The sequence below is a fragment of the Chenopodium quinoa genome, unplaced genomic scaffold (genome assembly GCF_001683475.1).
Source record: "Chenopodium quinoa cultivar QQ74 unplaced genomic scaffold, ASM168347v1, whole genome shotgun sequence".
Taxonomy (NCBI): Eukaryota; Viridiplantae; Streptophyta; class Magnoliopsida; order Caryophyllales; family Amaranthaceae; genus Chenopodium; species Chenopodium quinoa.
This window is the reverse complement of record NW_018745330.1, coordinates 74,110-97,221: the sequence shown is the minus strand read 5'-3', so window position 1 is coordinate 97,221 and position 23,112 is coordinate 74,110. Positions and strand designations below refer to the sequence as shown.

The following is a 23,112-nucleotide window of genomic DNA, read 5'->3' as shown; positions in this document are numbered from 1 at the left end:
AGACAAATTTGATGGTTCCACCCACCCAATAGGACACCCTGGGGTAATAGGGACCATGGTAAAAATTTCGGCAATTTTTATTTCTGTGCAAAAAAAAGTCAAAAAATTCCAAAATTGAAGGCTAATATCCATGCTTTTTGAGAAATTTTGAAGGTTTCGGGCCCGGTGTCGAAATTTTGATGATTTGAAGGTTTCGTGTTTAAGTCGGTTTCGGTTCAAGTCAATAATTTGCGGGTTAAAATTAGGTTGGGTCATTTTCAAGTCGGGTCATTCTTGGATTCAAGTCAGGTTATTTCCAAGTAAGGTCATATTTTGGTTCAAATAAATATAAATAGATAATTATCATATTTAGCAAGCTAATTATTTCCTTTGACTATAATATATATGGCAATATACTAGGGAACTATAGTCTATAATTTAGGAAGATAATTATCTCCTTTGACCATACAACAAATATATACTATATTTAACTCTTAAATTTGAGGATGATGTTTCTTTCTTTTGCTACCCTGGACCGACTTGGTCTCCCTAGACAAAATGCTTTGATCAACAATAATAAGGTGATGGTCTAAATTGCATATAAGGTGATTTGAAATCGGTCGGAAACAATCGGGTTGAGTCAATAACAAGTCATGTTGATTTCGAGTCGAGTTAGTAACAGATTGGGTTTAATTTTTGGGCCGGGTTAGTAATAGGTCTGGTAAAATTCCAGTCGGGTTGAATTTGGGTCAGGTCAATAATAAGTCGGGTTGATATCGTGTTGGCCTGGGTTAAATTTGGATTGGGTTAGGAACGGGTTGAGTTGAATTCAGGTCAGGGTAGTAACAAGTCGGGTGAAATTCAGGATTTGACGGGTTAAAAAGGGTTTGGATCAATTTCGGTTCAAGTCGGGTTCGGTTCAGGTCAATAATTTACGGGTTACATATGGGTCGGGTCATCTCCAGGTCAATTCATGTTCGGGTTCGAGTCTCACGTACTCGGGTCAACTCAGGTCTAGGGTTGGTTTCAGGTTGGGGAAGGTCGGGTTTGGGTCACCATTTTTTCAGGTTCAGATGGGTCAGTTAATAATCGGGTTTGAGTCGGTATTTCGAGTCGGATCAACTTTTGACAGCTCTATGTGGATATTGGGATGCGAAAGGGGATATCAGGAGGTGGGAGTATAATATTGTTTTGTTTGTTTTGTGAGAAATTGAGAAAGGGAATTGTAATTTGTAGGTTGGATTGAAAAGAATAAGAGTATGTTCTCTTCAACTTAATTTTAGTTCAGTTTATTTCATTTTGGTTCAATTTAGTTCAATCAATTCAGTTCAATTCCTAATTCTCTTCTCTTATAAACGAACAATATATTTCAGCTCTATTCAGGGCCTATTCACATTTACTAAATTGAATAGAGCTGAAATGAATATTTTATGAGAGAATGAAATTAGGAGCTGAATTGAAATTAAGCTGAAGTGATGAGTAGACCCTCATTTTAGTTTAGTTTAGTTTATTTCAGTTCAGCTCTATTCAGTAAATCAGAATAAGTCCTAAGATTGGTCTATTTCTATGACGCAGGGTATTTGGTAAATGTGAATATTTGTTTGGAGAAAATATATGTTCGGAGAATACAACGTTCGGAATTAAATTGTTGGAAAATTAGATTTAAGGTCTGTTCATATTTACTTAATTTCAGTTCAGTTCAGCTCCTAATTTTCCTCTCTCATAAAATATTCATTTCAGCTCAGCTCAGTTCAATTTAGTTCAGCTCCAATCAGTTCAGTTCAGCTCTAATCAGCTCATTTCAGTAAATGTGAACATGCCCTTAGTATAGGAAAAAGGTTGTACATAACCTTTAGGGCTAAGAGTATATTTTACCTTAAGGGCTACATATACTATTACCCTATATTATTGTGTTAGGAGTATATACCGCCTTACCTTCTAAAAAGTATGAGAAAGTATTCATGAATATATATAGTGTGTAGACAATTTATAGTTAAAATGTTTGTTTGTCTATATATCCCTATTATAGCTATTAATATGATGTACTTTGCCTTTAAAATTTCCTTGTGTGATTTAGTTCTAAAGAATAATGTTTGAACAATTGCTTACCTTTCAAAAAGTATAAGAAATTGCTTATGAATAGTGTGTGGAAAATTATATCCTTAAAATGTTTGTTTGTCTATATACCTCAATTGATATGATGTTAATTGCCTTTAGAACTTCCTTATGTGATTTTTTTTTTATTTATTTTTTTTTTTAAAAAAAAAAAATTATGAATAGTGTATGGCATTTATACCCCTAGGAATATTTGTTTACATTATGTTGTCATTGTCAACAACTAAAAGAGCTCCTGTAAATGGCTAGCAATGGCGCTCTCGTCGTGGGAGTTAGTCACCCTAGTTTGTATTCTCTCCATTTCATAATAATCGCAATACTTTGACTGACACACATGTCAATGCACAATTTTGACCATTAATATTTGTAATTATGTATTATGAGTAATACTATACATATAAACCTTAAATATACTCTTAAAAATTGTACGGAGTATAAAATTAGGAATTTATGACAAAAATAGGAGTAAATTAGTAAAACTACTATTTATATTTTTATGAATTCAAAATTTATACGGTTGTCTAGTGTATATTTAATGTTTATTCCATAAAATAATTTAAGCTCCTTTCATATTACCCTACTCCCTCCGTCCCTAAATTACATTCCTACTTTCCTCTATTATGTGAGGAATAAATGTTAGAAATAGGAATGTAATTTAGTGATAGAGGGAGTACTTTTTTTTTTTTTTTTGGACGGGATCCCTACGTCACTAAACTACTAAAAAAAAAACTTGCAATAAAAAAAGTTTAGACTTTACTTTTAACAAGTTGCACGAGCTAAAAGGACTACTCCGTAGGACATAGTCCGAGATTCAATTTATAAACAGAACACGGAAGTAGCTCCGAAGAAAAACGAAGTTGCATAGTGGATTAGTGGTACATCATTTCTAATTTTCTATTAGTAATGGACTAATGGTTACATATATGAGTAGTGTCATTAACTTCAAATAGTAGTATAAATCATAATAGGAATTATTGATTTTTATGTGTCAAGTGTCATCAAACTACTATCCATTTAGTGAATTTTATTTTGCATAAACATATATTAATACTTCGTATATTCGAATTTCAATATTATTAATCAATAATCAAACACTGGACAATCAATTGACAGCAATACTGATCCCACTACATTAATCAAGTTGATATTGTTAACTACTGATTACAAGTAGACCCTTAATTATAATAGTACAAACATAATAGTCAAAGTCAAATGTTGCTCATTCTAACTCAAGAACAAAGCCATTTGAGGCATATATGCAGTACTTAGTCCAATTGACCTTTCAGAACTCTATGATATTATTCAGTTTAAGAAATCTTAGTAACACCAAAAGTTACCCAATATCAAGCAATGACTAGAATAAGGAATTTGCATGATATTTATACTTGGTATTTAAAAACTATAACCAAGAAACTAAGAAAGACACATGTCAAACAGACGAAAGCATCTCATTATTTACAGTCATCAACAGTTCGTACCTGCACTCGGTAATGTCTCAACGAAGTTGATACCACGTATGTTCAACACTATAAGCTTTGAAGTGGCCAAAATTATGTTCATATAATCATATGACTTACAAACCACCAAAAGTTTTATAAGAAAAACGGTTGAATCCTTATTATTATCATATGAAACAAATGGAACCATCTGATATCATCTCAAAATCTGTCCAACTAATATTCCTTGTATTCCTACTGCTGAAATATGTTACTGCAGTTTCCCAGCCCAGTTATTTCAATATCAATTGTGACAATGAAAAGGGTAACTATACACAGAACAGCTCATACAGAGAGAACCTCATTGAGCTCCTCAAAGAACTCGGTGGAAAAGCCTCCGGATCTGATTTCTTTGAAACCACCAGGGGAAAAAGCCCCGACAAAATCTATGGCACATTCTATTGTAGACGTGACATTAATCATGACTTATGTCGTGATTGTGTACAGGCAGCAGCGCAATGGATCATAAGAAACTGCACTAATCAGAAAGAAGCTGTTGTCTGGTATCTGGAATGCACTCTAAGGTATGCAAACAGGCCAATCTTTGGTCTGGACGAAGATGACTTTAATGAATCATCGTGGACCAGCTATGAAAATGTAACCAATCCCAATGAGTTACAGCAGGTGGTACTCAAAAGCATGACCAGCCTTATTCAGAAGGCAGCTTACAACAAAGCTTACCATGGTTATGCAACCGGGGAGGCCCCTTTTCCCCCATATCCAACCCTATACAGTCTTGTCCAGTGCTCACCTGATATTCTTGGCCCACCATGTCAGCGCTGCTTGCGTCGTATATATAGAGATATGCACTCTTGCTGCAACGGAGGGAGAGTGTGGGTTATGATCTTCAGGCCTAATTGCCAGATGAGGTACGATATGGCGCCTTTCTACAACCAACCGGCTCCACCCCCATCTACAGGTAAAATTACACAAAAGGAAGAGAAAATGAGATCTTTTGCCAGGTTGTTTTACCCATAAAATGCCTCATTTATAATCATTTTCCTTACCATCCCCCTATCATACATGCATGCACCTTCAGTCATGTTTTCAAAGGTTTTCTGCTAAGGAACCAAACTATAGCTTTGTCGGTAATTTTTTTTTTACCATGCATACATAAGTTAGACTTGGTTATTGGGTAGGGTAGCCCAATGATAATAAGGTTAGTCCTCATCCCAAAGGGAACACAAGTGAGGCACATAAAAAGCATTACACATTTCCTCGTATTCCTAACCATTTCCTACAATTTATGTTGCAGATAAGGGTGTACTATTCTACGTGATAAGAGTTGCACCTCCAGTTGCTGGCTTTGTATTATTGCTTCTATGTATCCTCGCATTCTACGTGTATAAGAGGAAGAAAAATCAGAGGCCTATAGGTAACTGTTACTCAACAGACTAGACTTCCTATTCTGATATATTAAATCATACTCCGTAAAAACTTTAATACTAATTACTTGCTAGACGAGTAAAAGAGACCAGTCACGTAAATAACACAATCCAAGAGAGGATTACAAATTTATAACTGCTTACCTAGAGCTAGAGGATAACAGAATACCCGTTCATATTTCATAAAATATTAAGCCAATAAAAACTACATGTTTTTCTTGAATATCACATAGGGTAAAGCCTTTAGTTAATCTAAGCTTCCAAGTTGCATTCATTGTTTTCCAACTAATGGAATTTATTTTCTCCCCTTTTCCTCTACAGCTCTTGATCCTTCCACAGTAAGCAATGATCCTGTGATTCCTGTCATTAGCAGCAATGAATCGAACATTGGGCAATCCAACCCTTCAGAATCATTGCAATATAATCTGGAAACAATTAAATTCGCTACAAAACACTTCTCCATGGACAACAAACTAGGCGAAGGTGGATTTGGAGCTGTATATAAGGTATTAATATTCTGAATTCCAAAAAACAAAATATCAACAATCATGTTTTTGCTTTGTTTTAAATACCAGGCTGAAAATGGTTGCTCAGTTCTCTGTTAAGACTTGATGAGTTTCCAAATGCCTAAAACAGGGAAAACTCCCAGATGGACAGGAAGTAGCTGTTAAGAGGCTCTCAGAAGACTCTCGTCAAGGTCTAAAAGAATTTACCAATGAAGTCCAATTATTGGCAAAGCTTCAACACAGAAACCTCGTCAAACTTTTGGGTTTCTGCATAGAAGGCGAAGAAAAGTTGCTTATTTATGAATTTGTATCAAACTTGAGTTTGGACAAATTCCTATTTGGTACTATTTTTAACTCAACATTATTCATGGTTGCATAAGGTACTAACTTATTCTGGTATTATTCGATTTCACTCATGGTTATGAACATCTTGTAGATCCAAACAAGCGTAAGTATCTGGATTGGGAAACACGATTCAAAATCATAATAGGAATTGCACGAGGGCTTTTATACCTTCATGTAGATTCTCGGGTCAAGATTATACACCGGGACTTAAAGTCAAGCAACATTTTGTTGGATGAAGGAATGACTCCAAAGATAGCAGACTTTGGCATGGCAAGGCTTGTGAAAATGGACCATACACAGGCCAATTCTACCAAAATATTTGGAACATTGTAAGCTATAAAAATCTATTTTAAATTTCTGATGATGCTGTTCTTCAGCCATCAAATACAGAAATACTATATGAAAGTTTAATATGAGGATGCCCCAGTTGTTTCTCACATGGCATTTTCGTAAATAAACCAACAACTTTATTCGATTGTGGAGCCCACAATAATGAAAAAGTTATTGATTAATTCACGAAAATGCCATTATGAGAAACAAATTTGTTTCTCACCATGAGAAACAGGGAATTTCCCGTTTAATATTACCACTAAATGCCTAACAGGTGCTTGAGGAATCCACAAAAATTAATATTGGTCTCCCACATTCTAATCATGTTATTCATGTATACAAATACGAGATTTACTTCAATAATGGCAACCTTAATAATGTTGATAGGTAATGTTTTGCAGCGGATACATGGCTCCAGAATATGCAGCAGCTGGGGTATTTTCTATCAAATCAGATGTCTACAGTTTCGGAGTCATGCTTCTGGAGATCGTAAGTGGGCAAAGCAACAATTTGTTTATTCGATCACTAGGGCATGACAGCCTTATAAACTATGTAAGAGTCCCTAATTTCTGTTTTCTTGGGCAGTATTTGGTTCAAATGAGCTTACAATAAGGTTAATGACTAATATGTGTGTCCCATACTCCCATTGTTCCAGGCACGAAAACTTTGGAATGCAGGGACTATTTCAGAACTATTTGACCCATCACTGGGGAACAACTGTCCAAGAACCGAAATCCTAAGATGTATCCAAGTAGGGCTACTTTGTGTTCAAGATGACCCTCCAAGTAGACCAACAATGGAATCAGTTCTCCTCATTCTACAAAACAATTCCTCTGATATCCAATTTCCACCACGCCATTCAGCAGTTTCATCTGACACGAATGTGCAAAGTGACCACATAACAGGTGAACAAGGCCAATTTCGAAGTGTTGAAAGTGATCAACCTTATAGCGGGAACTCCACTGTGCAATTTACAGACTTATACCCACGCTGACAATCTCTTAACAGCAAGAAACAACTTTTCGTATGTTATTCCCCTCCCCTCTCACACACCCAAAAACAACAATGTCATTTTCTATTTGCTAAACTATGGTTGAGAAAGAGTTATGGAACTGTATTCAGGCTTCGTTTTATGTTAAATTGTCTAAAGTTGATTGAGCAAGTCTTAAAATGTTGTACATTCAAGTTGAAATGTTTATGCCTGATTATGTTAAAGTGTTACAAGAATAAGATCACACTCCGTACTAAAGAAGGAAAACAATAGCACGGTGTTGCTAACACAACAAAAACACATTATACAATCAATCGAGGGCGCCCCAGTTTCTCATGGTGAGAAATAAATTTTGTTTCTCACATGACATTTTCGTAAATTAATCAACAACTTTATTCAACTGTGGAGCCCACAATAATGAAAAAGTTTATTCACGAAAATGCCCCCATGAGAAACAAATCACTATCAAAGTCTATAAGTTTACCTCAGATTTCAACCAAATAAGATCTGAACAGCATAAAGCCATACATGTAAGCCACTCGCTCACCAATCTGAATATCAAATGGAAGCAATCTAATATATATAAATAAAGTAGGCATTTTTGGAGAGCATTGGGAGCGCCATGTAAGCAAAGGTATATTTTCGACCAATTAAAAATTAGATTTCTATTTTATTTTAGAATTATAAAAATCACTCGCCACCTAAACAAAAGTGACGAATGAAATTTTAAATTTTTTCCACGTTGGTAAAAACGACAAATAGTAATTTATTAAGATTTTTATTATTTAAGAACACTAAATTTTATCATTTTTATTTGTTACAAAACTAAAAATTATCTTTAGATATTAGGATTTATATTATTTAAAAAACTAAAAAAATATATTTTGATTAAATGATTTTATCTAACTATCCGATGAATGAGATAATATTTATTTCAATTTATAAATTCAAGTTACGTAAAATTTGAAAAAGAATAATTTAAAACTTAACAAAATATTTTACCTTAAATTAATGTTTAAATAATAGAATAGAAAATAAAAACAAAAAATATTAAGATATTAAAAAAAATATATACAAAATGAAATATTTAAAAACCGTGCATCACACGGGCTTACATCTGGTAATAATTAATATCAAGAACAATTATTGATCATACAGTATGATCTGTACACCGCAAATGAAGGCAAAATTAAGGAATTGCACATAAAGGGAATACAAGGGTAGATTGTTTATTGGAAAATGATGGAAATGATTTCATATAAACTTCAGCTTTTCCCCAAAATTATCACCTTATACATGCCTCCAAATCTTTTTTTTTTTTTACACACACCTCCAAATCTAATTTATACCATATTATATTATTAATGGATAATAACTTCCTCTTTTGCAAAATTTATAATTCACATTAATTGGGTTGGCTTTTAGTAATCAAAAATTAAAATTAAGATTACAAAAAGGAAGAACAACAGCTTAATTTCAATTCTTATCTTTACAGGCTACAATATTTCAATTTCATACACGAATTAAAGCTGAAAAAGAACGATTCTTCAAATAACATTTCAATTACATAGAGTAATCCGTAATACTAATTCTTTAACAGCTCAAATATCAAAAATTGAAAATACTAAATGATAAGTCGAAAAGATTAGTCCAATACCTAATTTTAATGAACAGATCCGCAGTGCAGAAATTCGGAACGTCTTCGTCATCATCAAATATTTTTGTTACGGAGTAGCAAAATTATCAAAAAAAAAAAAAAAAAAAAGTAAAACTCTCTAATTTCTGGTTTTAATGCCGTTCCTCTTAACCAAAAAAAAAAAAATAGCAAATTAAAATTATCATTTTTATTTTTGTTTCTTTCTCTACTTTATGTCAAATCGTTGCACATAACCTTTAACGGAGATAGTATTAAACAAATGTATATTATACAAAATACTGCAAATTTTCTAACTTTATACAATTTTTAAGAGTATTTTTAATATTTATACATAGGCTAATTAACCAGATTGGTAAATAAAAAAGACCTCTAGCGACAATTTGGTAAAAAAACTTACTCCGGCGAAAGTTTGGTAAAAAAAACTAACAATATGCGACAATTCGGTAAAAATAATAAACTCCGACGACATTTAGACCAAAAAATCTATTTTTTCCCACAAACTCTTTAAAAAATCCTATTTTAATTTGTTTTTATGTTCTTAAATTTATTTTTTCCATATAAAATTTTGAATTTACATGTCATCCCTTTTTATTTCCAACCCCTTTTTAAAAAAATTTCATTAATAAGAGATATAAAACTTAAGTGAAAATTGATACTTAACGTTTTTTTTTTCTTCAAATTGTTTTTTCCGTAAAAATGGGTTGGTAAAATAACAAGAAAAACGAACTATATTAAGCATTCGCGAGTAATTTATCGGAAATTTTTATATTTTTTGGATTAATTGTCGCCTGGGATTATTTTATTTACCAAATTGTCGCTTAAGGTTAGTTTTTTTTACCAAATCGTCACCGGAGTAAGTTTTTTTTACCAAATTGTCGCTAAGGGTCTTTTTTATTTACCAATATGGTCAATTGACCCTTATACATAGCCCTATAACATTACCCTTCGCACCCCAATACCCCCACCGCTTCAAACTTGACGTGTGCAGTAATTTTCGATGTCTTCGTAATCAGTGCTAATATTCCGATTCAATTATAAAGTTGATTACAAATCCTAATTCTATATAAAAAAAAATCCAAATCACCTTTGCAAATATTAAAACTCTAAAATTAAAATTCTCATCCATAGATAAGAATCAAAATTCCAAAAAATAGAAAAAAATCCAAATAAAAAATGGGACAAACTCTCACAAATGGAGAACACAAAGGAAAGCAAAGAGAAAGTTAAGCAAAACCCAAAAAAAATTAAAACCCTAAAACTCTAAAAGAGAGGAGAGAGAAAAGAGAAAAGGGATGAGAGGAGGCTAGTTTTTTTTTGTTTTTTTTCCCACAGACTTTCATATGTGGCTAGCCATATTTTTAATTACAGTATTTATTTATTTTTTGAAAGAATGGTCTGGTTACTTGGTGAGAGGATACTCAGTTGTTAAAGGTTACTCACTCACTCAGGAACTACTCGATCGGTTAGGGACTACTCGGTCGATCAAGGGCTAATCGGTTTGTCAGAATTTGGCAATGAGTTACTCAGTTTTTGGTTACTCGATTGATCAGAGATTACTCGATTAGGAGTTACTTGATCAGGGGTTACTCGGTCGGTTATGGGTTACTTGATGATCAGGGCTTACTCGTGTGTTAACTGGTCACGGTGTGGCCAGATACACCCAAAAGTTGGTGTTTTTTTTAGAGCAAGTTTATCTTCTTCAATCTTGTAAAAAAATATTATATCTTTTTGATAATAAACAAATTTCTTTTATTTATTAAGAAAAGGAAATACGAGTAGAATTTTAATTTGGAAAAACTACTCCCTCGGTTTTAATAAATGCATGTTACACTTTAATTTGCGCATAGTTTTAAAAAAATAAGAGATAAGTGAGATAGTTGGACGGAGCTAGTATTACAAATTTTAAAAGAAAGATGATGGATTACTCGCTTCGTCCCCAAATGATTTTCCTATTTGACTTTTCACGGTGTCCAAGACGTGTCTATAAACATCTATAGTTGGAGTATTACAAATTTTAAAAGAATAATAAAACCGCGTGTTTTTTACACCATCTATACCAATAAATTAAACATCATTAAATGTTTTTTTTTTCCAACAATTACCTAATAAAACCTAATTTTTCTTTGTGAAAAACTACCTAATAAAAAAAGGATATTTTGTGAAGAACTACTTTATACAAGTTAATTTTTGTGAAAAACTACCGTATTAAAAAATGTTGTAAGAAACTACTTTTTAAACAATAATAAAAGTTGTAAGAAACTACCTTATAAAACAATTAATGTTGTAAAAAGCTACCTTTTGCCGAATTATTGCATTGAATAAGAGACGTATAATGACCCATTTTCAATCTTTTATTTTTCCTCCCTTTTCCACCCAATTTCTCCATAGCCCCCACATCATCCCTATTTTCCTTTCTCTTTCATTGTTAAATTAAATTAAGCACATGGTGGTTGTTTTGGGGTTTTTTTGTACATACCCGAGTGGAGGGCGTGTACGTCCCGCGGGAGACAGATCCGCAATGCAACACTTGAACGGCTTGATCACCTGCAAAACAACGAACTCCCGGTATGCCGGAGGTCCGCTTCTGACAATTAGTTAGTGACCGAAAGAATGTAACTGAGAGAGAAAGAGTAGAGAGGAGGGAGAGTAATTGTGGGGGGCATTGCCCTTAGAGGATAAAAGTGGATCCCTTGAAACTGATGTAAATGACCAGTATTTATAGAGCATTGGGACATGTGCATTTTAGGTTATTTAACTTAATAGATTGACTTCCTACCGTTTACGGTTTCTAGGGTTATGGGCTTAGTGCCCAATTTTACCCTTCTATCATTGAGTGACACGTGTTATATGCTCTAATTGGCTCATTGAGCGCTGAGCTTGCGAACACGTGTCGCGGTGGCATTAGTCCACATATAGAGGGTATTTTTACCCTAAACAATGCGGAGTAGCAAATTACAACATTAAGTTTTTATAAGGTACTTTTTTACAACATTTTTTTTATAAGGTAGTTTTTCACAAAATTTGATGTATATAAGATAGTTTTTCACAAAAAGTCCTTACTTTAATTCATTTTAGTTGTACATTTATTATGTACACACATTTACTACTACTTTGTACTGAGTAGTATTCCATATATAATTTCAAACATTAATATATTTTCTATTGATAAATCAAAAAAGTTATTTATTTAATTAAATTGTTATTTATATTTCAAAGTAGTCAAAGGAACTCATACACATAAGTACATAACAATAATACAAGTTGTAATAATTAAAAAAAAAGTGTTTACAAATATGAAACAAAGGTGGAATGAATTACGAAAATCATCACATTGACAATGATTACGCTACACAGAAATCCAGCTATACATGATTGACCAAGTATTAGGCTATTAGCAATAATGTCAACGATATTATCAACAAAAGTAGAATATTATAGTCCATAAATTCTAAAGTAAACCACTGCATTACTAAATTGATAATGAGATGTGACCAAGTTAAACCAGATATATAAAGACATACTGGTTGTCAAAAAAAAAAAAAAAGACATACAGTATATTATTGACCGAATTTTATTTTGCTAATTCCTGAAAGGTATGCTATATGCATATAAGCATTTAATATATTTTCTTAGTACTCCGTATAAAATTGAAAATTTATCAACAATTCACGAGTAAATTGGTGTAATAAATGTTTATTTATTATCAATTCTTTCCACTTTTAACTTTTTATATGCAGCCCATCTATCTTTTTCCTTCCTAAAATGCTCCAAATAAAAAGTTTATCTAGCCACAAAGAAATGTTTTTTAGTCTCATCATAGCACTGAAAACAGAAATTTTCCATTTTACAAAATATAGAAACTTTCCTTATTAAGATCATGATCGTATTATGCCTTACGCGAAAATGATTTATGGATATAAGTTAAATAGTTAATTAAGATTATAAAACTAAGTAAACCAAGTTGCAAGTAATGAATATCATAAAATCAATTAGACTAAGTTAATTAATCCACGCATATGCTATTGACTTTTTACGATAATATTTATCACTACACTATATCGTTAAATTAATAGTCGTGAAGTATATATTTTCATCTTTGTAAGGAAAATGAGCTAATTATATTAGACCGAAATCTCGCACAGGTCAATTTGTCTCGAGTTCACAAGTAAGGTCTTTGGAAATGTGGGACAAGTGAGGAACTTTCCCCCCTAATTAAACATCTTTTTAGTGGCCTATTGATCCCCCAATATCATCATTGTGACTTTTATAAGACAAAATCCTTACTAGTAAATGAAGTAATATCTGCTGTGAAAGGGCAAATATGGCACACTCGTTCCCCTTATATAAAGTTGAACACAATGGCACCTATTTTTCTCCAAACAACACATACAACAAAACATGGCCACTTCTTTTCTTTCAAAAACTCAACTTGCTCTTTTTTTCATCATTCCATTTTTTCTTGGTGGACGGATCCTTCAGCCTTATTGATGTTCTCTTTGAATTCGTACTTGGGGGGTACGGTTTGAATTCCTTCTTCTTTTTCTGGGACGGCTGGTCAGAGGAGTCAGCCACCCAGACTTCTTTTCTTTTTCTTTTTTCCTTATTGGCCGACTGCTGTGGCCGGCTCTCTTTTCTGTCGAACTTCTTGTGGTCCAACTGCTTTCCAACATTGTAGTGGTCAGTCGCCTGAATGTAGGCGTCCGCCTCCATCATTGCTTCTTGGAGGGTGGTCACCCTCTTTCTGACAAGGTCGAATTTGAAGTTTGACCCGTCCCTTAGACCTCTGAAAAAGTCTGTATGCTACTTCATTAGGTAGTCCTTGTATATGAATTTTCATCAGATTAAACCGCCTGATGTAGGAGCGTAGCCCTTCCCTCTCTCCCTGCTGTATGGCCCCCAAGTCAAGGGTGGTCTTCTTAGCAGGGATGTTCACTGAAAAGTTTGACGCGAACAGGTAAGCGAGCGCCTTGAAGTTATTGATACACCCGGCCGGCAAGTTGCCGAACCATTGTTGGGCCTTCAATGTGGCCGGGAAACACTTACACCATGTGGCATCATCCAACCCTTGGAGGTACATAAGGTTGGTGTATGCCATCAAGTGTTCTTTAGGGTTGGTAGTGCCGTCATAGGCCCCTACCAACACATTCTTTACTTTGGCCGGCTGGGCGGCCTTTGTTATTTCCTTGGAGAAGGCGGATGGATGTTCTCCAAGCTTGAGCAGCTGAAGCTGCCAGTCCAAGGGTTGGACATTCCTTGCCGCCTATCCCCAAAAGGGAGTAGGCTGCATGAAATATTGCGATTGCGGAACGTATGGTTGGGGTGGCACATACGGTACTGCATGATGCTTCTAGGAACCATAACGAGAGGGGGTGCCGCCCGTCTGACTCTCATAGTTTGATTTTGAATACCTCAAGGAGGTATTGTGTAGACTGTCTTTAAAGTCAAACGTGGAGGTCGACTCTGACAGTTGGTTCTTCTTCTGCTCGAGTAGTATTCGAGCATCGGAGTATGTTTTCTTGGACCCGTCCGACTGAACATGACGGATGGGCTTCCTCTTCCCTAGTGAGGGAAAGCGGTACTTGGTTAGGTCGATCACTGGCGCCTCCCTCTCCCTAGGTCTAGGGTAAGGAGTCGCCTCCCGATCCTTTACAGGCTTTGTCCTCCCAGATTGGGAGGGTCTTCTGGCCAACTGCTCCTTTGGTGGAACAGTCGCCCTGTTGTTGATAAGTTCCTAGATCTCCCCTTTGAAACTATTCATGAAGGTCATGAGTTCGTTTCTGGTGATGGGGGCAGATCCCTCGGTCGCCTGTTGATGATCAAGCGGTGGGCCGGCTGGTTGACTGGGTCTAGCCGAGCAGTCCTCGCGTTCCCTCCTTTCGGTGGGACGGGTGCGTCGAGCTCTAAGGGACCCGTTAGGGGCCGTACGAGTCTCGACCTCAGTTTTATTGTCCATATCCTAGTCTGAGTAGACCTAGGGGTCGTCCATGGGACACTTCTCACTTAGAATCGGTACAGACTGTGATGCCATCTCGAAAGTACTCTACCCACAAACGACGCCAAATGTTTCTGGGTTTTTTGGTGTCCTGCAGAAGAGTTACAATTCCGGGACTGGATCCGTGCGCCTGTACCTGCAAAACAACGGAAACCCCAAGGGATGGGGGCTCTGCCTCGGACGATCAAGTTAGAACGTGCTTGAGGAGTAAATGGTGCGGAAAGTAAAAGGGGATCTAGCTCCTCTGGAGAGAGGAGTGATTAATCTGGCTACGGGGGGTAGCCTCAAGGGGGTGCAATTAATGCTAAGTAAGGTCTAGCGATTAATATGCACGTGTGTTTAGGCTTCTCTCGTTGAGTTAATTATGTCTCTTAATGGAGGCTAATTACCTGTTTATATAGCCTCGAAGTACGTGCCCAATATTAGGTTTAACGGTAAACCTAGGACTGATTGGGCTTGCCTCGGGATTTGGGCCTTTGACGGCCGTTTTCCAGGCAAATTATGGGCCACATGGCGTTGCCTGATTAGTCCATGCTGAACCTCTCATAGAGTGACAAGTGGCGGACGCCGATTGGTCCTCGTGGCGGACACGTGGCAGGTCCGGATTGGTCCATTTGTCATGGGTATTTTTACCCTAAACAATTGGTTTGTGTTAATTAGATGTGCTAGGTCCTTGTGTATATTTTATTTTATATTATTTTTGTTCTTTTCTTGTTTTGCTTTTGAAAAAAAAAATATATGGCAAGTTTGTCTTTTCCTCAATATGAGAATGAGCCATTTGGAGTGTACTTTGATAGCCTAAATGGCTTCCTAAGCTACCATGGGTGTTCTCTTTGGAATTCTTGTGAAATAGCTTATTGGGGTATGAGTGAATATATAGTAGAAGATATGTACAATGGTGAATTTTGTGATTTATCTTTGGGTGATGCCTGGAATTTCCACATGTGGTTTGCTAGGGATACTTATGATAGGGATTCTCATGTTTCTAGTTATGATGCAAATTTTCAAAATTCTCTTAACTTCTACATGAATTTCCTTGATATGCTTAATGCTCCCTATGAAGAACCTAATACGCATGTCAACCCCTCCCCCTTATATGCTCATTGTGATGAGGTTTGTGCTAATTTTGATAATATGAAATTTGATTTTGAACATGAACCTCAACCCACTAACATTGATGCCTACATTCTTGCCTAATTACAACCTCTCACCCAACAAGTCCATGAACTTCAAGAGGAACAAGTCCATGATGTTTATAATAGTGATGCACCTCACTTGGAGTTTGAGAGTGTTTTTGAGAATGATTTGGGCCAAGGTTGTGAATGTGAGGAGATGAGTTCTTATGGAGATTGCGTGTTTGAGGACATTGAGAGTCATGAGCTTTTACCTAGTGAGATATCCATAGTTGATTCTTGTGCCTCCAACGCAAAAGATGATCTCATTCTTTCTCCCTATTGAGCTACATTGCCCTTCTCCCCCATTTTCACCCTCCTTGAGAGCAACCCCACCCTATGGTGTGAGTGAGGCATCTTCTATATATGGTGGTTAAGGATATTTGTGAGGATGGTGAGAAATTTGAGGAAGAGAATACCTTGAGCCAAAGGTCGTTGGTTGAGAAAGCTTGTGATTTGAAGCAAGGTGATGTGAGAGGGGCTATTTGTGATGTCATTGTTCCTATTACTCCACCTCATATCCCCTTTTCTTGGAAGCTTGACCTTATTCCTTCCTACCCCATATCATTACCCTCTTTTCTCAAACCCTCTCTACATGAGAAGCCTCATGTCTCCCATGATTTGCATGCATCCAATTTGGTGATTATTGAGGATAATGGTGGAATTGCCAATCAAAATGTTTCATGAGGAGAGTATGCCCCCCTTTTGCTCTTGTTATCCATCTTTTGATTTTTTTTCGTATTTATCTTGTTTTCTCTTTTGACCCCTCTTCTTTCTCTTGGTATTCTTCTTCTCTTTTCCATAAATGTGAACTCTTGTTGCATGTTTCTCTTTTGTCAATTGTATATTTAGTATTCTATGAGGTGTATGCTAGTGCATATGACAAATTATTGCGATCCTTGAGGTGTTATTTACTAGATAACACAATTTCTTTTTTTACATAGTTTTATTTATTTATTTTTCACTTCATTCTTCTCTTGTACATTCTTTTAGTTGTGTTTCTTTTGTTTTTCTTTGTATAGGTGCTTATGTACATACTCTTGCACAAGGACCTTGGATTGAAATTACTTAAGAAGAAACGCGCCAAGGATATGATGCATGTATATGAAAGTTGAAGCACGAATGAAGTGGAATATCATGGAAACTAGTAAAATTGAGTTCAATTGCAGGTTTCTACACCCACCTCACACTCGGTCCACTCTTTCTTTATTCCCCTTTCTCTCTTCTATTCCCTTATATGCATGTGGTTTGATTGGTAAATGCCTTGGTTGGTTGTTGTTGTTTCTTTCTTCTCCTCCCTCCCACCCTTTTGTGTCTTTTATTTAAGCATTTAGGATAATGCTTTGTTCTAGCTTGGGGGGAGTAGCTATTCACTAGCTTGGGAGGGAATCTCATTTGATTGGGGGATTTTCCCCGCCCAATCACTGTTTACCACGTGGACCAATCAGGTCCTGCCATGTGTCCGCCACATGGACCAACAAGGACTTGACACGTGTCAAGCAGCAATCAGTCCAGCATGGACCATTCGCGCCAGGCCACATGGCCTCCTGTCTGCCCGCCAGAAGAACGACCACCAAGGCCCGGTTTCCAAGAAAGGCCCAATCAGCCCTAGGTTGATCTAAACCTAATATTAGGCACGCATCCCGAGGCTATAAATACAATAATTAAGCCTCCATTTAAGACTATTCAGAAATAATTACTCTCACCTAGAGAAACCTTAACACCCGTGCTTTCTGAGGCTAGAATTGACTTAGCAATTAATTGCACTTTCTGATTTCTCCTCCCCTAGAGGAACCAGATCACCTTTTACTTTCTGCACCTTTTTACTCCACATACAAGTACTAACTTGATCGTCGGAGGCGGAGCTCCCACCATCTGGAGTATCCGTTGTTTTGCAAGTACAGGCGCAAGGGTACCAGTCCCGTAATTGTAACTCTCTCGCAGGACACCAGAAAACCCCGAAACATTTTTGCGCCGTTTGTGGGGAGAGTACTTTCGAGATGGAATCACAGTCTGCACCGATTCTAAGTGACAAGCGTCCCATGGACGACCCTCAGGTCTACACTGACCAGGATACGGATAATGATACCGAGGTCGAGACTCGCACGGCCCCTGACGGGACCCTCAGAGCTCGACGCTTCCGTCCCACCAAAAGGAGGGAATGGGAGGACTGCCTGGCTGGATCTAGTAAACCAGCCGGCCAGTCGCTTTATCATCAACAGGCGGCCGAGGGATCTGCCCCCATCACTAGAAGTGAACTCATGACCTTCATGAATAGCTTCAAAGGGGAGATCCAGGAGCTGATCAATAAGAGGACGCCTGTTCCACCAAAGGAACAGTCGGCCAGAAGACCCTCCTAATCTGGGAGGAAGAAGCTTTTAAAGGATCGGGAGGCAACCCCTTACCCTAAGCTTAGGGAGAGGGCGGCGCCAGTGATCGACCTAACTAAGTGTTGATTTCCCTCACCAAGGAAGAGAAAGCCCATTCGTCGTATTCAGCCAGACGGGTCAAAGAGAACATTTTCTGATGCTCGAATGTTGCTTGAGCAAAAGAAGAATGACCTACTGTCAGAGTCGGCCTCTACGTCTGATTTTCAGGACAACCCACATAATACCTCCCTGAGGTATTTAAGATCAAACTATGAGAGCCAAACGCCCAGAGCCTCCTCTTGTTCTGCTTCCCAGAAGCATCAGGCGGCCCCGTATGTCCCTCAACCATACGTCCCGCAATATTTGATTTCTTTTCTCATTGCACTTATAACACATAGTAAGAGTTTTGATCTGTAACAAGTTGATCATGCTACACTTGAATAAAATGATAGTAGTAAATTGTTGGAATTGATAGATCTTAATGGTCCATTTCCATGACAAAACATCAAAAGCTAGTTCTTAAATGAACTAACTTAGCTTAGCAACACAAGAAACAGAATAAAAAAAGAATTGTACTTGGGCCACCAAGAAAAACAAATCAATCCCCTTAGATTTTCCCTACAAAATCTACCAAAGACAAAAAGTTGCAAGAAAAAACTCTTCTACCAAACTAAATCTGAGTAACCTAAAAATTTGTAAAATTCCTAGAATCAAAAGAACCAGAAAAATAAGGATCCCATGCATGTTCCTCCAACTTCCCAAGCCACCTATATTTCCATGCTTGCCTTTCATCATAACCAAAACTATCATCCCTCCCATTTCTCATGTCTTCCTTAATCCTTCTAACTCTCTCCAACACCCCCTTCACCGTGACGTCGAATGCATCTTCCAAACTCTCTAATTTACACCTAGGATCAGCATATATTATCTTAGGAATTAGGTTTATAATCTCTTCTCTCATTTTATCAACTCTTTGAGCAGAAATTTTCTCCAACACTTTTTGTATGCTAACTTTACCATCCCTTACCTCATACATAGGGATAAAAACTGAGTACTTGGTAAACTCCCTAGGGAGATGCCACAAGTATTGAATGTAAGCCGAACCCGGGTGGAAGAAAACGGGTATACAACCCGCAAGTATTGAGTCAAAAGTGGATCTTCTAGTATAAGAGTCTCCTGGAGGCTGCAAGCAGAAATGAGAGCTTTGAAACATCTTCATTAATTCAGCTGGTTTATGGCCAGTGGCGGAGCCAGGATTTTCAACTTGGGGGGACAAAATGCTTAACTTACGAAAAGCTTAACAAAAAAAAAAAACTCACACACAAATTGGTTAATACTTAATATTAAATTTTCAAAATACAAATATATACTTAGTCATACAATTCAAAATGATGAAAAAAATTACATAAACATTACATTAAAATTACAAGTTCATTCTTCGAGTCTTCATACTTTGAAATCGATCAATAATCTTTTCGTCGGAAACTTGTAAGAAGACATCCTTCTCAATAAAAGTGACCAAACAATCATTCATAAGTTGATCACCCATGCTATTTCGCAACTTGTTTTTGACACATGTCATTGCAGAAAACACTCTTTCAACACTTGCCGTGGCAACGGGAAGAATCAACATCAACTTGATAAGCAAATGAATAAGAGGAAAAGTCTTATGCTTATTGGTTTTAACAAGCATCATAGAAAGAGAATTAAGGTCATTTAAACCTTGAAATCTTTCATCATTTAGCATATTCTCCATGAATACATCAAGTTGATATTCAAGAGCCATCAAATCAAAGCTTGAAAATTCTTCGGGATAAAAAGAGGCAAGTTTAAGTACCTTATCTTTATCAAAGGATGAGAAGTTATCTTTAGGACTTAAACAAGCCATACATAATAGTAACTCCATATTCCTCTCATTAAATCGTTCATCAAGTTCTTGAAGATGCAAATCAATTAGTCTTAAGAAAATTCCAACCCGAAAATGATGTTCATTTGTTGCTTCTTCAACAAAACGTCTTGATCTTCCATGAGGAACATAAAGAGAATCCATAGTGGGAATAACAACACCATGTTTAGTGCAAAATGAAGTTACCTTGTTTAAGAGAGTATCCCATCCTCGCTCCCTCATTTTTTGCAACACCGTTTTTGTATAAGTGACAAGTTCCATGGCATTTACAATATCTTGCTCCTTTCTTTGCAAAGCAACACACAAATCATTAGTGTATCCAAAAATAGTCAACATCAAGTGAGCAACAAAAATAAAGTCAAATGACTCTAATTGTCCTAAAACAATTTGAGCTTTGAACTTATCTTCCGATGCACCATGCTTCCCAATTTGTACAAGCACCTTAATAATTGTAGGAAATAAGAGGATGACATTTAAAAGTGACTTGTAATGAGAACTCCAACGAGTATCCCCGGGCCTACTCAAACCAAGTTCTTGATTTAAACCCGATCCACTCACAATATCCCCAACATCCAAGGCTCGAGCAACTTCTTGAGCTTGATCTTGACGAATCATTTCTCTTCTCTTGCAAGAAACTCCAACCACATTCAACAAATTTCCAAGTATCTCGAAAAGCCAACCACAACTATCATTCTTTTTAGCAACGGCAACTAATGTTAGTTGAAGTTGATGAGCAAAACAATGTATATAGTAGGCACTTGGAGTATCATTCATAATCAAAGTCTTAAGGCCATTTATTTCACCCTTCATGTTTCTAGCTCCATCATACCCTTGCCCTCTTATCATAGATGGGCTCAATGAATGTTCAACAAGTAAAGACATGATTGCATCTTTAAGAGTTAAAGCGGTAGTATTAGCAACATGAACAATGCCTAAAAATCGCTCCATTACCTTTCCACTATCTCTATCAACAAAACGCAAAACAAGAGCTAGTTGTTCTTTTTGGGACACATCACTTGACTCATCGGCCAATATAGCAAAGTAATCATCACCAACTTCTTCTATTATGCACCTAGTTGTTTCTTTGGCACAACAGTTAATAATGTCCTTTTGAATAGGAGGGGAAGTCATTTGACAATTTTTAGGTGCATTTTCAAGAGTATGTATCCTTACTTCCTCAACCTTTTCTCCTAACCACTTCAAAAGCTCAAGGAAATTACCCCTATTATATGACTCCCCACTTTCATCATGTCCACGAAATGCCAAACCTTGCCCCAAAAGAAATCTTAAACAAGATAAAGATGCTTTCAAGCGGATAAAATATTCACTTTTAATCACATCACTTGCATTGTCAATCACATTCAAGATTGATTTCTTTTTTTCATCTCTTAAATTCACATATTTCTCATAAGCAAGATTATGAGCACTTTTAATTCCACCAACATGCTTCTCAAATCTTTCCGGTTTATTCCATGCCCTAAACCCTCCATCAACAAATGCATCACCCCCCGGTTTAATACCCACTTCATTCTTGAACAAGTAACATACAAAACAAAATGCAGCATCTTTTTCAATACTATATTCAAGCCAATCCCATTTGTTGAACCAATGAACACTAAAGCGACGCAAACCAGACACTTGTCTTGTAGGGAAGTCATGAGTTTTTGGTTGGCAAGGTTTTTTAAGAATATAACCCCTCCTAACAGCATTTCGTTCATTTGCGGGGTAATCCATAATGTTTATTCTTTTTCCCGGATCATGAGGAAGAAGTTCAACATCATACACCAAATCTTCCTCTAATGGTACATTACTATTACTTGAACCACCCATTTCCATACTATTTTCTTGACTTTGAGGGGAGCTAAATGAAGGTGAGTTATTGGACTCATTTTCATTGGACTCATTTTCATTGAGTTTCGTTCTTTTAAACAAGAATTGTCGAAGATCGGGTTGTTTAGTTGCCTTTGATTTGTTTGAATTTGGTGAATCGTTTGACATTTCCTAATTAAATCGAAAATTATATATCAATTTCCACAAGACCACAATCCACATCATTACATAATAACAAAACCTAAGAGGCTAAGATTTTAAATTTCTAATTCAACTACACATTTCAATAATTTACAATAATTAATAAATTTAAATTCACATTTCACAAAAACAACCAAAAACTCTAACAGGGGAAACAATCAAACAAATATAAATCAATAATCATTTATCAATTCAAATTATTCAATAATCAATACCCACAAGGCCACAAATGACAAATTCACAATAAAAATATAAACAATTAAACATTTAAACAAGTAATAAAAATATGAAATTCAGAATTTCAGATTTACTGTAAATTTAAACAATTAAACATTTAAACAACAAAACAAGTAATCAATTATTCAATTAATCATACATTCATTGATTCATACCTCCATTGAAATGCATATGACGAATAGACGAAGTGTCGAAGTCACGCTGTGGTCGCTGTCACGAAGTCACGATTCACGAAGGACGAAGGCTCAAGGGCTGAAGGGCGGCTGACGGCTGTTGAACCTCGTCACTGCTGCGAACTGCCGGCGAACGGTGGACGCGTCACGGCGAGCCGGCTAGGCGATTGACGAACAGACGAAGTCACGAACACACGAAGTCACGAACTCACGAAGGACGAAGGCTCAAGGGCGGCTGTTGAACCTCGTCACTGCTGCGAAGTGCGAACTGCCGGCGAACGGACGAAGACTGCCGGCGAACGGACGAAGGCGAGGGCGAATCGAAGAGAGAGAAATTGAAAATTGAAAAACTTAGGGTTTGGCTTTGGCTGGCTGGAAAATGTCGCAACGCAAAGGATTGTAAATCTGTAATTGCATTTTTTTTTTTT

General features: G+C 36.4%; 2 protein-coding genes across 2 annotated transcripts; one reads left to right on the top strand and one right to left on the bottom strand.

Annotated features, from left to right (window-relative positions):
* The first annotated feature begins 3,684 nt into the window (after nucleotides 1–3,684).
* Nucleotides 3,685–7,354, top strand: LOC110712755 (cysteine-rich receptor-like protein kinase 25). Its single transcript, XM_021891206.1, has 7 exons — nucleotides 3,685–4,509; nucleotides 4,846–4,965; nucleotides 5,297–5,481; nucleotides 5,612–5,822; nucleotides 5,918–6,155; nucleotides 6,558–6,708; nucleotides 6,812–7,354. The coding sequence occupies exons 1-7, from the start codon at nucleotides 3,723–3,725 to the stop codon at nucleotides 7,148–7,150; spliced, it is 2,031 nt and encodes a 676-aa protein (XP_021746898.1). The 5' UTR covers nucleotides 3,685–3,722; the 3' UTR covers nucleotides 7,151–7,354.
* An 11,359-nt stretch (nucleotides 7,355–18,713) lies between these two features.
* Nucleotides 18,714–22,073, bottom strand: LOC110712761 (zinc finger MYM-type protein 1-like). Its single transcript, XM_021891210.1, has 2 exons — nucleotides 19,790–22,073; nucleotides 18,714–19,600 (listed from the first exon to the last, which is right to left on the bottom strand). Exons 1-2 carry the CDS (start codon nucleotides 22,071–22,073, stop codon nucleotides 19,023–19,025), a joined length of 2,862 nt encoding a protein of 953 aa, XP_021746902.1. The 3' UTR covers nucleotides 18,714–19,022.
* Between the last annotated feature and the right edge of the window lie 1,039 nt (nucleotides 22,074–23,112).